The sequence below is a fragment of the Macrobrachium rosenbergii genome, chromosome 14 (assembly GCF_040412425.1).
Source record: "Macrobrachium rosenbergii isolate ZJJX-2024 chromosome 14, ASM4041242v1, whole genome shotgun sequence".
Taxonomy (NCBI): domain Eukaryota; kingdom Metazoa; phylum Arthropoda; class Malacostraca; order Decapoda; family Palaemonidae; genus Macrobrachium; species Macrobrachium rosenbergii.
Window position 1 is genome coordinate 3,821,133 of NC_089754.1, and position 12,631 is coordinate 3,833,763.

A 12,631-nucleotide genomic window follows, 5' to 3' on the forward strand; every position below is an offset into this window, starting at 1 on the left:
AATCAATTCCCTGCATTAACAGAGGACCAACAATAGTTTAATGGGGCTAGTGAGTCGCATCTCAAGACTTCTGTAGGTCTCTCCCTTGCGATTTTTCTAAATGAGATCTAAAAATTGAAGTGGTTAAGTTGAAGAGGATGGGCATAAAAATGAGAAGAGATCATAATGACCTTAAGTAATAGGCAGAAAGCAATGCATCTCAAGGCTGAAGAGTTACTTTGGGGAAGCTTTAGTACTGCCTACAGTATGCCATGACAAGTGCACTGTAAACAGTACCACACTGAAGGGATAAGTGTTGATGCCCATCAAGGAGAAGTACAGAGTCTTTTACTATTTATTGCAGTAATGGGGGAACTTGAAACAAAGCAGAAAGGAAGACTAAGCTTCATACAGATGGTCTAGTGTTAACAGCAGCAACAGAGGAGCTAGGGGATTCAATATGTTTATAAGAGAGAAGAGTGGGATGAGGAAAAGAGAACTGAACATCATTGTAGACAAAACAGAGCTTATGGTGGCTGTTAAGGAAGCAAAAGAAAAAGCAGTCAGGGAAGTATTTGCGTGATAAAAGGTGTCACAACATATATTCATAACTGCAAAACAATTGGTGTGAGGAATTTTAGATGACTTAAATGTATCAAAATAGCAATCATGGAAAATGAGGAGGAGGAGTAAGCCCATACTGTGCAGAAAGAAGAGGTCTTAGAAGAGATATAACATTTCTGATGCTGGATCGTGAAGCTGGTATCAAGAGCACAATGAGAGACAAAAGCATCAGGTCAGATGAAGTACAAAGAGAGTGCTGGATAGCTGGTTAATCAGTTTCCCATTAATATACAGAGTATAATTATATGATGCATGTACAAGGTCTACATTCTCTACCAGCAGAAACAAGCACTTACAAAGAAAGTAGAGATTTTGAAATGATGTGAACAAACAATACCAAGTCATGGCTGGAGTGCACAGGGAAGACCTTAAAACAAATTGAAATGGACGCCTTGTAATATGAAAAAAATTTACTCATCAAACAACTGAAAGTCTCATAGAGTTGGCAGAAAAAATTTGACACGTTCTATATTGAATTTATAAGTATATAAAGTGAAGATGAAATTCACTACCAATCACAATAATGCTTTGATTTAAATAATTTTCCTACCAAAGATTTAATGGGCACAATGAAGTCTCACTATTTGTACTGAATTGCACATCAACTGATGATCAATGCTTGAAGGTTTTGAGAACAGCTTTTTGATTTTAGTATTTCTCAATGATATTTTATGAAATCTTCACTGATTATAATCTTACTGTTTCTAGTATGACTCATTAATATAGAAAAATATGATGTACTATACATTAAGTGTCGTCACAATTATTTTCATTCATATGATCCTAAAAGAGGGGCTTTCCCAAAAAACTGAGAATAAAAAAAGAACATTCTTCATTTACTATCACAATGTACAGTAAAGGACTAAACAGGATTCATTTTCAGTCTATCAACACCCAATTCAAACATAATCAAAAGGAACTTGCATGATAATAAAGCATTGATGTAAAATTTCTATAAATAAGTGATGTCAAAATTTTATGAATAAATCTAAAGTTAAAAGTTCTTAATTATGTGGAGCCCACAAAAAACCAAGCCTTCACTCCAAATTTAACATCCACAATAAAATCTTGTATACTTATACACTAAATATTCTGAAGATATTGCCTCTATGAATGCACTATACGTATAAAAAAATCTAGTATCTGGATGGATACAAAATACATCATACTTACCAGCAGCTCATATCGTCTGTGGGCTTAAATAACCAGAAGATCAAAACAAAAAATATAAATGTATTGTAAAAAGCATCAAATTCCCTTTAAGTCATAGAAATTAACTATACATACAAATAAACTTCAGTTGCAAAAACACTCAGGTCAGAAAAGAAAAGTTATGAAGTTTGTGCAGTAGTACCACAGTCACCTTCAAGCGCCTTAGGAGTTGCTGCTGTGTGATAAAAGGTGCACATTCAAGTTACAAAGAGAAATGAGTTTCAAGTCTTACTTGGTCATGAAATCTAGTCCACTACCAGCATCCGTGTATACTTGAAGGAAAATTTCCAGTTCGGATCCTTTCCATCGGGACTGACGACATGGGTCAACCACTTTTTCAACCGTGTCAACAAAAAAATCACGCAGGTCCCGTGAATTGTTCAGGGCAACCCCTATGTTGATAATGGCTCTTGAATATACTTTGAAGTTTGTCTCCACTTCTGAACACATGCGATCAGGAATTTTACCCCTCAGGTGGCTAAGAGTTGCACTGCCAATAAAAATGGATTTGACATTATTTGCAGCAATGAAAATTTTCCCTGGAAAATTTAAAACTAATATCCATTAAAATTAAATAAGATGTTACATGAACATTTACTGATGTTAAAGAAAAAGCCATCAAAATAATGTCTCCAACTTTTTGAAGGTATCAAAACACCCTTAGTATTTTATTATTTAAGATTTATTTCCCTTTCAAAAACTTCAAGAAATATCTGGTGTGATACACAATTTGCTTAAAGTAAAGTACACCCCCTTTATCAGCATTAACCTTTCACTTTCCACCATTCTGCAAGTAACATGCAAATTGAGAGTTAATAAAAACAATGTTTTTATCAAAACCATGGTTTACCCTAAGAAAAACAACCTGTTCTAAAAAAGTTCTGATGTCTTTATATGTTAATACAGTAAAAGGAACTCTCCACCAATTGACATTCAAACACTAATTATGTTTAATTTTCTTTTTTTAAGTAAAAGGCCAATGGAACAGGCAACATACCTAGCAAAGCCCCAACAGAAATCACACAAAACAGGGGGTACGGCAATGAGCAGGACCTAGCACTGACAAATTAAACGGAGTTACTTCTCAAAAGATGAAAGGTGATAAATTGAAAGTAAAAAGGACTGAAAACTCCAAAGCCTGGCTATGGTAGAAAAGACATAGCTTCCAAGTCAAACAATCTGAGAACTGCTGAAGTCCACAGAGAAAACATGGAAAGGGGCAGATTGGCAGATACGTGAGATGTCTTTCTCCTTTTCACTGGGATAATGACCAAATAAAATTTATAGAAATCTCTTGAAGATAAGTTCATGATAAGGTTACTTATAACGAAAACTAATATAAGTTCATGATAGGGTTACGTATAATAAAAACTATCTAAGAATACCTATGACTGACAAAGGAAACAACTAAATAAATATTGTAGTAAGATTTCAAATAGCAATGGATAAAAACTGTTCAAAGTCTTAGTAACTGAGATATAAAAATGATTGCAGAAATTAAAATAAAACATCCTTTTCAGTCAGATTACAAAATCTGACGGACACGATCTCTCTAGAGCAAGAATTACGTAATCTACATACCCAAAGTGATACAGGTGAGAAGATGAATTACATTATCAAATACAACTAGGGAATTGGGGAGTACACACACAAATTGACAGAAAATGTCTTGAGCCCTCAAAATGTCTAAGTTGTGGAACTGCTATTCATTTATTGATATTGATAAAATGTCATTGTCAGTCAAAGAACAATACGTGCTTGAAAGAAGAAAAAAGAGGAGGCCTAAGGGAGCAAAAATAAACATGGAGGGACAAGTCACTCAAAAACCAATATGAGAAGTAGTAGACTATGCAGTCACTGACTGATAAAAAACAATGAGAAAAAGCATAATATGTATTCTTTAAAAGTAATATTTAAATATACACCAAATACTTTTGCGTGTATTTGTGTGATGCCCAGACATTTCCCAGTAGAAGAAAAGGAAGTTCAATGGATCAGGCAGGTCAGCACAGGTGCAAAGGTTCCAAGCAGTCTAAGGTTGTTTATAAATAGATCTAAATACAGTCTGAGTCATCTATGACAGAACACGGGTTGGGAAGCATACACTTTTCTATAAAAGTAAAGGTTCTGTATTACATTTTTTTTTTCTAAAAACCACATCCACTTCACCATAAAAACATCACTGTTGCATAGCCTGAATAAAAATTGAGCACAAAAGAGCACCGAGCTACTATACTCTGACGAGGGTAACAGAGGACCCGAGAAGATAAAAGAACTCCTAGGTAAAGATACGTGCAGGAGAACCACGGATTAAAGTAAAAATAGGTGGTCAGGATCTGGACTGGAACTATACTTCAAAAACTGGAACCAGTCATACAAGAGCTTCCAATAATACACATACAAACCATCGGCTGCTGGTCACAAGAAGCCAAGAGAAAAGAGAGGCTGGCTTAATATGCAGAGTTTCCTCATGAGGAAAAGTGACTCAAAGGAAGAAAAAAGATTCAACTTATGCCTCACAAAGGGAAGAAGAATTATGCTTAAAGTGTTGCTTCAAGTGGCACTACAAAGAGCAGAAAGATCACCTGATAGTCAACCAGGCATTTGAGTGAAATAATATTCAAGGATTGTTTTTGAAAAACTGTCCTTTTATAGATTTCAGTTAAGTACTGTACCTTAAAATTTCTACTGGACTGACAATGATATATGAAAGTGTTCCACAATATTGCATAATTTATGTATAACCAAATTTTAGTGAAATAATGTGACTACCACTTATTCAAGGATTTCTTATTAAAATACAGCACAATTTTAGATTTTGAGTAATTTATGATGTATTTTGTACTAGATGCAAAATACTGTGTTTGCAATGCTGGATTTCATCCATATAACCAACATTTGAGTGAAATAACATTCAAAGATTGTTTTTTGTGTAAAATATATTTGAGTTAGGAGGACAATTTTAAAGTTCAAGTTAATGTGGACAGTTTAAAGGGATCCTTTAAAGGAAAAAGTTAAAAGAATGAATATACAGTATACTCATTTATTTCAGTCTTCCCAATATCTCAGCCCTGGAAGCCTCCACAGACACATGTGGAATGACAGTGACTTCAGATTGAGGGCAATCACAACAGTGCTCGCAACCCTGACAACAAACTAGATGCCCCTAGCACAAGTATATGAAATAATCATTGTTTCTTATATGAACAAATACAAACAATAATATTTGTGTTACAGGAACTAAGTTAAAGAGACACGTTTAATGGATATTTGTATGTATAGTCAATGCTGTATAATTTTTATGAGACCCATTACAAAATACATGAGTTAAGGGGACAAGCTAAAAGGATATATTAAATGCTTCTATATATTTGTGATGCAAAATAACAACTCTCTTTGTTAGAGATACTGCCTCATTTGCTGCTATTGCGCCAGAGACATTCCATGATAGAGAATAAGATGAAGAGGTGGAAGGACGAAGCAGAAGAGTATTCAGCGCAAGTGGAGGAAGGAAGAGGACAACAGCCACCCTCCTCCCTAGCCTTCAACCACCCTGCTACAGCTATTGTGGCCACCCATTACATACTTACAAGACTTCTTCAAAATAAGCCTCCTGGCCTACACTGTCTACACACCAACCAGTATATCTGACTATTCCATGGGTAGGAATGAAGTTGTAGTGTTTCTGGGCATAGCCCTCTATGAATGTTTGCAGCATGCCCAGTCTGAATGACTGCAGGACAATAGAGCCAGAGTACCTAGATGGGTAACTTTATGTCTTCCACGAGGTTACAACTCGAGGTCTCTGCTGCACTTCAATGACAATGTATAGACAAGAAGATCCACTTACAGGCTCTATATGATCCAGCCAATATTCAACTTCATCAAAAAGCAGATCTCATAAGGTGGAAAACCCCTAATTCAGTCAGTGGATGAGGTGATGGCAACCTACTACAAGAGTTGGCAGCCTACTCCAGTACAAGCCTGACAAACCCGATGTGTTTGGCTTCCAGTTCTTCTGTCTTGCTAGTATGATATCCTCATTTACCAGGGGACCTTTGCCTTTGATACCCATCATATTGCCCTGCCCCCATGCTCATCAGTAGCAACACTGTCATCACCTTGACCAAGACCCTGAAGGATGCCATGCATACCTGCATCTATGCTGATACCTTTTCACCTGTGGTAGACCTTGTTGACTAACTGAGGGACCAGTGTGGATGCAGATGTGAACAGAATGCTAAGATCAACCAAGTAGGGAATAGGGCCCAGTGATGCTTCAGAAGTACTTGGACAATAAGTTGGGGAAGACAGGCACTGCTGACTACTGCAAGATAGCCCTCTGCCTCTATGAAGCCATGCAAAATGCCATGTTCCACTTCATAAATGGCAATTATGCACCAGAGAGTTAGTACTTCATAAAGGTAAGTATGCACCAGAGAATTAGTCAATATATATAAATATATTTCTTTTACATTTTCTCACTGTACATATTTATATTTCCATTCTATATTTCATAAATCCATTTCCATTCCATATGTTCATATTTTACCCTTTTCATAATTGTAGTTCATATTTCATAACTGCATTTCCATTCCAAACTTAATGTTCAGATTTTTATTTTAAAGGCCATACATATTCAGCATATTACAAATAATTTACTCTGTTAAATTTTATTATATTTGTGCAGTTATCTGCTAAAGCTTATTATATGTCTTTTTCTATTGGCAGATGTACTGTATATATTCCATAATTTTGCTACTTTTATGATGTAAATTTATACTGCACAGTATACATTTGTAAATTTTGCTGTCCTTTTTGCATAATTACTACATACAGAATATTTCTATCCTTGCATACAATTTAAATACTTTATATGAGAGAAAAACATAAAAAAAATAAGGCAGTACTGAAAAGGTTTAAAAAAAATAAGGCAGTACTGAAAATGTTTAAAAAAAATAAGACAGTACTGAAAAAGTTTTTACCCTCTGGAATATGCAAGGTACCTGCATGGGCCACTTCACTACAGTAATGTCATCTTGTGGCTTATAAGCAATGTAAAAAAAAAAAAAGGAAAATTGTCATATCTGGGCATAATGTTACACCCCAAGATAGTTTTTTTAAATTCCTATTAATATATACATATACATATATACATATATGCATATATACAGTATACATATATATATATATATGTACAGTATATGTATAAATATATATTATATACATATACTATATATATATATATTATATATATATATATTATATATATATATATATATATATATATATATATATATATATATATATATATATATATATATATATATATATATATATATATATATATATATATATATATATATATATATATATATATATATATATATATATATATATATATATATATATATATATATATATATATATATGTAAACTCCATATTCATTAGGATCGTACCACAACCCCTCAAGAATGGTAAAATCTGCGAAGACTTAAAACCCCTCTAAAAACACTTAGAACTGCCTATTTTGATAGTTCAAGCGCAAAAAAAAACTTTAAAAATGCTTATATCTGAGTATTTTAATAGTTTTAACACAAAAAGTGCATTTAGTCATGAAAATGATATAAAAATACAGTAATTAGTGAAAATTCCTCAGTGAAAACTACTGAGAATAGGCAAATTTTCTGCGAATAATATGTATATACATTCCACAAAGAAATCCATAAATAGGCGGAGTCTGCAAATACGGGGATTTACTGTGTGTGTGTGTGTATATGTATGTATATATATATATATATATATATATATATATATATATATATATATATATATATATATATATATATATATATATATATATATATATATATATATATATATATATATATATATATATATATATATATATATATATATATGTAATATATATATATATATATATATATATATATATGTATATATATATATATATATATATATATATATATATATATATATATATATATATATATATATATATATATATATATATATATAGTATATATATATATACATATATATATATATATATATATATATATATATATATATATATATATATATATATGTAATCACATGTATATATATATATATATATATATATATATATATATATATATATATATATATATATATATATATATATATATATATATATATGAGTGTCCTCTCATATACCATCTTCCAGTCAGTACATCAAATGAAATAAGGACTAAGCAGTTAACTCACTTATTTTAGTATGATTCACTGTAGGCAAACTTTATAACCTCTCTCTCACCACTGCCTTTTGGGGGGAAACCACTTCAATCTCTTTCTTGTCCAAGAGACTGCCAAAATCCTTTAACTTAAAGGTGTGGACCTGATAGGAGCTAATCATCACAGAGGCAGGTCAGCTGGTGGGCTGAACACGTGTTCTGCCATCTTGCAACTGCAGCCATGCTGCCACAATAGCAACGCCACCTAGGAAGAGGAAAAACGTAATTCCCAAAAGCTATAAAGGGTCTTGGAGAGAGACGCTCGGCCTTAGAATTACTCAGGCGCCACCATAGGACAGATGTCCTGTCCCTTGCTCCAATAAACTGCCTATTTCCAATACGTGACTGACAGTAACCAAAGTAACTTTTCTTGTGAACTTATTCACTTGCCCTGCCTCTCGCTGGCCCTCATAGGAAGAGAACTTCAGTTCCTAAATAAGGTAAAGTACCAGCATTTAAGGTTTTTTTGTCAGTCACATTCCCTATTCGTCTTTGACTACTTTCTGATTAGATAAACTCTGGGGTTTAACTTAATTAATTTACAAAAGAAAACACATCAGAAGACTGGTAGTGTAATTCTTGTGTCAACTTTGACTATTTCTGTTTCTTTTCATAATGTGATATACCTACGGTGAGCCCTGTAATGCTTTTTATATTATGTGCTTTTAATTTGCAATGCATTGACGAGAAGCATAAAGTAATTGTATGATATTTGGGTCATTGGAATCGAGTTCAGTCTCGACATCGACTGTGCAATTCCGTGATTCCTTCATTTCAGTGCTAGTCCCATCTGAGTAACCATAAGTGTTTTGATTGCCCACTACCTTGTTTTCAACGCCCTTTGAAGCGGGCATCCCATTGTATTTCCTCCAGCAAAATCCCCGTCATTTGCTCTTCATCTTATGACACAAGAATTACATTTCCAGTCTTCTGAAGTGTTTTCTTTTGTAAATAAATTAAGTTAAACCCCAGAGTTTATCTAATCACTCCCCTCTTGAAGTAGGCCTTCAGCCGTATTTTGTTGTTTATAATTTTAGCTGACCTCAAGGCCAGAGTCCAGATTTTTGTGGTACTTCAGTAAGTTGCACAATATCCTTAGTGACCCCCATTGATCTAGAAGACCCCAGCTTTAAAATTAAAAAGTAAGTATATATGTGTGTGATTATATAAATGTATGTGATATATATATATATATATATATATATATATATATATATATATATATATATATATATATATATATATATATATATAATTTAGAAAAATTTGGCCGTCCAGTCCGTTAGCTAGGAAGTCAAATTTCATGGGGGGGGGACAGAATGTAGTCGTTCTACCCCATTACCATATAATATTGGGGGACAGAAAGCCGTTAGGGCACAAGGACCAGTCAGGATAGTAATTGGGCTGCTAGGCTGACCCGTAGTCTTAACTATAAGACCTATTTCCCTTGAAATTTGTGCTGGCTGTTATTTGCTTCTTTCAGATATACCGCTGTCCTGTGCTCACTGCGACTATTGAGGGGGAGACTTTGTGACCTCTCTCACTCTCACTCCGTGCCCAAACTTCACAAGTGCAAGGTCACTACTCTGTCCTCCGCCCACTGGCCATGTGTCGGGACTTCTGTGGCCTGAATCCATCTTTTGCAAGCGAGCTCCATGCACAGATGCAATAAGGTATGTCTTGAAATTGCAAATTTTGCCAGTGTTCTTTTCCTTGTTCTGAATTTCTCTCAATTTTCAGTATTTCCAACTTTTCATTCTCCCAAACAAAGTCCCTTTGTTTCCCACAGCCTAGCACACACATTTGTCCTCATGACTTGTTCCAAGCCTAAATTAAGTTTGTTCTGTCATAATAATTACAGCATTCCTGCCATAGTGTTATCATGTGCTAATTAAATCTAATTAATACTTTCCTCCATCGTGAATATTTAATTTCACATGCGAGAGAAAATCTGTGTAAATGAATGCTGATCTGATATTCTTTTCCAGAACCCTGTAATCTGGCTCTTCACATTCTGCCCCTGCCCTTGTGAAACAATTGCCTCAGAGGACTCATTTCCATCTTGCCACGTGAAAGAATCTTCTGCAAGACAGTCGACACGGGCCACGTGTTAGGCTTTTCAGTGTTATTGTCATGCCAATGTAAAATAATTTTATCACCCAGTCTTAAGCAGTTTATAAGACTCATGTTAACCTTTTATTTATTTGCTAACTGTAGTTACATCTTTTATTTTCACACTGCACATGCCTTGATTGCTGGACTGCCGGCCTGTCCATATTAATTTCTAGTTGCAAATCTGTAAATAAAATAATGTAATCTAACCGACTGGTTTGAAAGGCGACCTTCCCATTTTCTTTAAATAGATGTAATTTCAAGGTAAGTCATACTGTTAATTACATTTATTGCTTATGTTCTGAGATTACGTTCAAAAGTCAATTTAACTCTTCCAACCGGACTCAGAACATAACAATATGTATATATGTATAATATATATTTATGTACACACACATATATATATATATTATATATATATATATATATATATATATATATATATATATATATATATATATATATATATATATATATATATATATATATATATATATATATATTAAAGATTAGCGCCAAAATACGCTATGAAAGCGCCCGCCTTTCTGCTTTGCTTGCCCAATAGATAGGCCTCTATCTATTTTGAACCTGTGAGAGGTAGTGAATTCTGGTTCAGGTTAGTTTCAACCAGTAGAAGTCAGGGTATTATGAGAGATGCTCAGAAACTGTAATTTACCTGGGGCAGTAAACTGGCTTGCGCCGTTTTCTTTGATACAGAAGCGTGACCCGGCCAGGACATCGCCCCTACTCCCGTCCAGAAGCAATAAAGGTCAGGGCGAGAGAAGCTCGCTCTCACACACAGTCACTAGTTTAAGCCAAGAGGTCACGAGTACAGACCTCGCCCCCCGCCCTTCTTTCCCTCGTCGCCACGTGGAAGTTAACTGCCCTTTGCTCCACACCCCCACCCACGTGGCCATCAAAGATTGCAAGTGGGGATTGCAAGTCCCAAAAGCGGCGGAAACTCAACTGCGGCCTTTCATCATCACAAGGGCGCCCTTTCCGCCCCAACCTACGACTTGAAAGCAGTTCCTTGGTGAGGGGAGGCCCTTTGTCGACACACACACGTGGACCCTGGCAGAAGACGCCGCTGGGCGCCGACGTCAGCCTTACGCCTCTACAATGTGGTAAAGTACCTAGGACGAGTTGCTTAGTCACGTTACGTTTGCCCTTGTGCATTTATTAAACTTCTGGGCCTATAACTTGGTATTCCCTGATGCTTCTTGGTTCAATCCCGGCCCACGTGTCCACTGCTTCCTTGCTCTGAGTCACAAGTAACGCCTCGTGGAAGTCCTTGGCGCCCTCAGCGCACACCCGAGTAATTCATTCCCCAAATTCCAACATTAGATTTGTAACCTGGGTCCTCATATTGTTTCAGAAGGACTATCGTAGCAGAATCCTCCTTGGTCCGTGTTCCTGGCATTCCCAAGCTCCCCCCCCGCCCTTCAGGAGGACTTCTGCAGCAGCAATTTAACGTGTTTCAGTTCATTTTCCCTTTGATCTTGTGTGTTATGAGAATATACCTATTTTTGTATCCACGTGTTTCACACACTTCCCTTTGAGAAAGAGCCCTCTGCTCCTTGTACCACTCCTTTTAGTTTGTGTTTTTATATGTCCTGGTTTTCTTGCAAGGCCATTTTAGAGTAAAGTAATAAATGTGGAGTCATAAGAACCACCTGCACCAGGAAACATATAAAAAATGGCGACCTGGCCAGTGATTCTCGTAACGATTGCATCCCCCCCTCTCCCCCTTTGTTGTTTGTGTTGCAATTTGTGAAATCAGCAATTAGCTCAGCAGATTACGAACCTTTGAAAAGCCAGCGCAACAGGCCAAGGAAATTCTGCGTAAGTAAACTGTGTTTATTTAGCGTAGGACACTTTAGCAAACGTGACTAAACCTAGGAATTTTTTTTTATAGTAGGGCACATGTCAGAGGAAAACAAGAGAGAGGATCGCTGAAATTTAGCTTTGGAAGCCTTTGCACGTGGCTTGCATGCCATTCAATTAGGTTATTTAGGTGCTAACCCATTAAAGGAATAGTGCGTGTATTCCTCCTGTGAAAACCTGTGATTTCGAAACCGAATCCTTATATAGGCACGAGAAATCAACTGAAAACACGTGTTCGAAAGTCAGACTAGCATCGCTGACTCATTTTACTCTCTCTCTCGTTTAGAAATAGGGCGGCATCGTATATTAGGCTAACGCCAAGGACGTAAAAAAGGTCAACAACCGTTGCCTAGTTCCCCAAGTCCGGGGAAGTCCTGGGTTTGTTTACTACGTTCATTCATTCGGTGCAGACGGCCTATAAGATAAACACACCGGGAAGAGAAACGACCTTGACCGGCATTCGTAGCCCAGTTAGGAATGTGTAAAAATTTGTTTGGTTGATTTTCTTCGCTCTCCCTCGGCT

At 35.6% G+C, this 12,631-nt stretch overlaps 1 protein-coding gene across 1 annotated transcript in view; it reads right to left on the reverse strand.

The window, feature by feature from the left end:
* Fibp (acidic fibroblast growth factor intracellular-binding protein) overlaps nt 1-12,631 on the reverse strand; it is a 657,671-nt gene that overhangs the window by 303,050 nt on the left and 341,990 nt on the right. Inside the window, 1 exon segment of the mRNA XM_067115847.1 lies at nt 2,048-2,305. Coding sequence (XP_066971948.1) covers nt 2,048-2,305 — 258 coding nt within the window.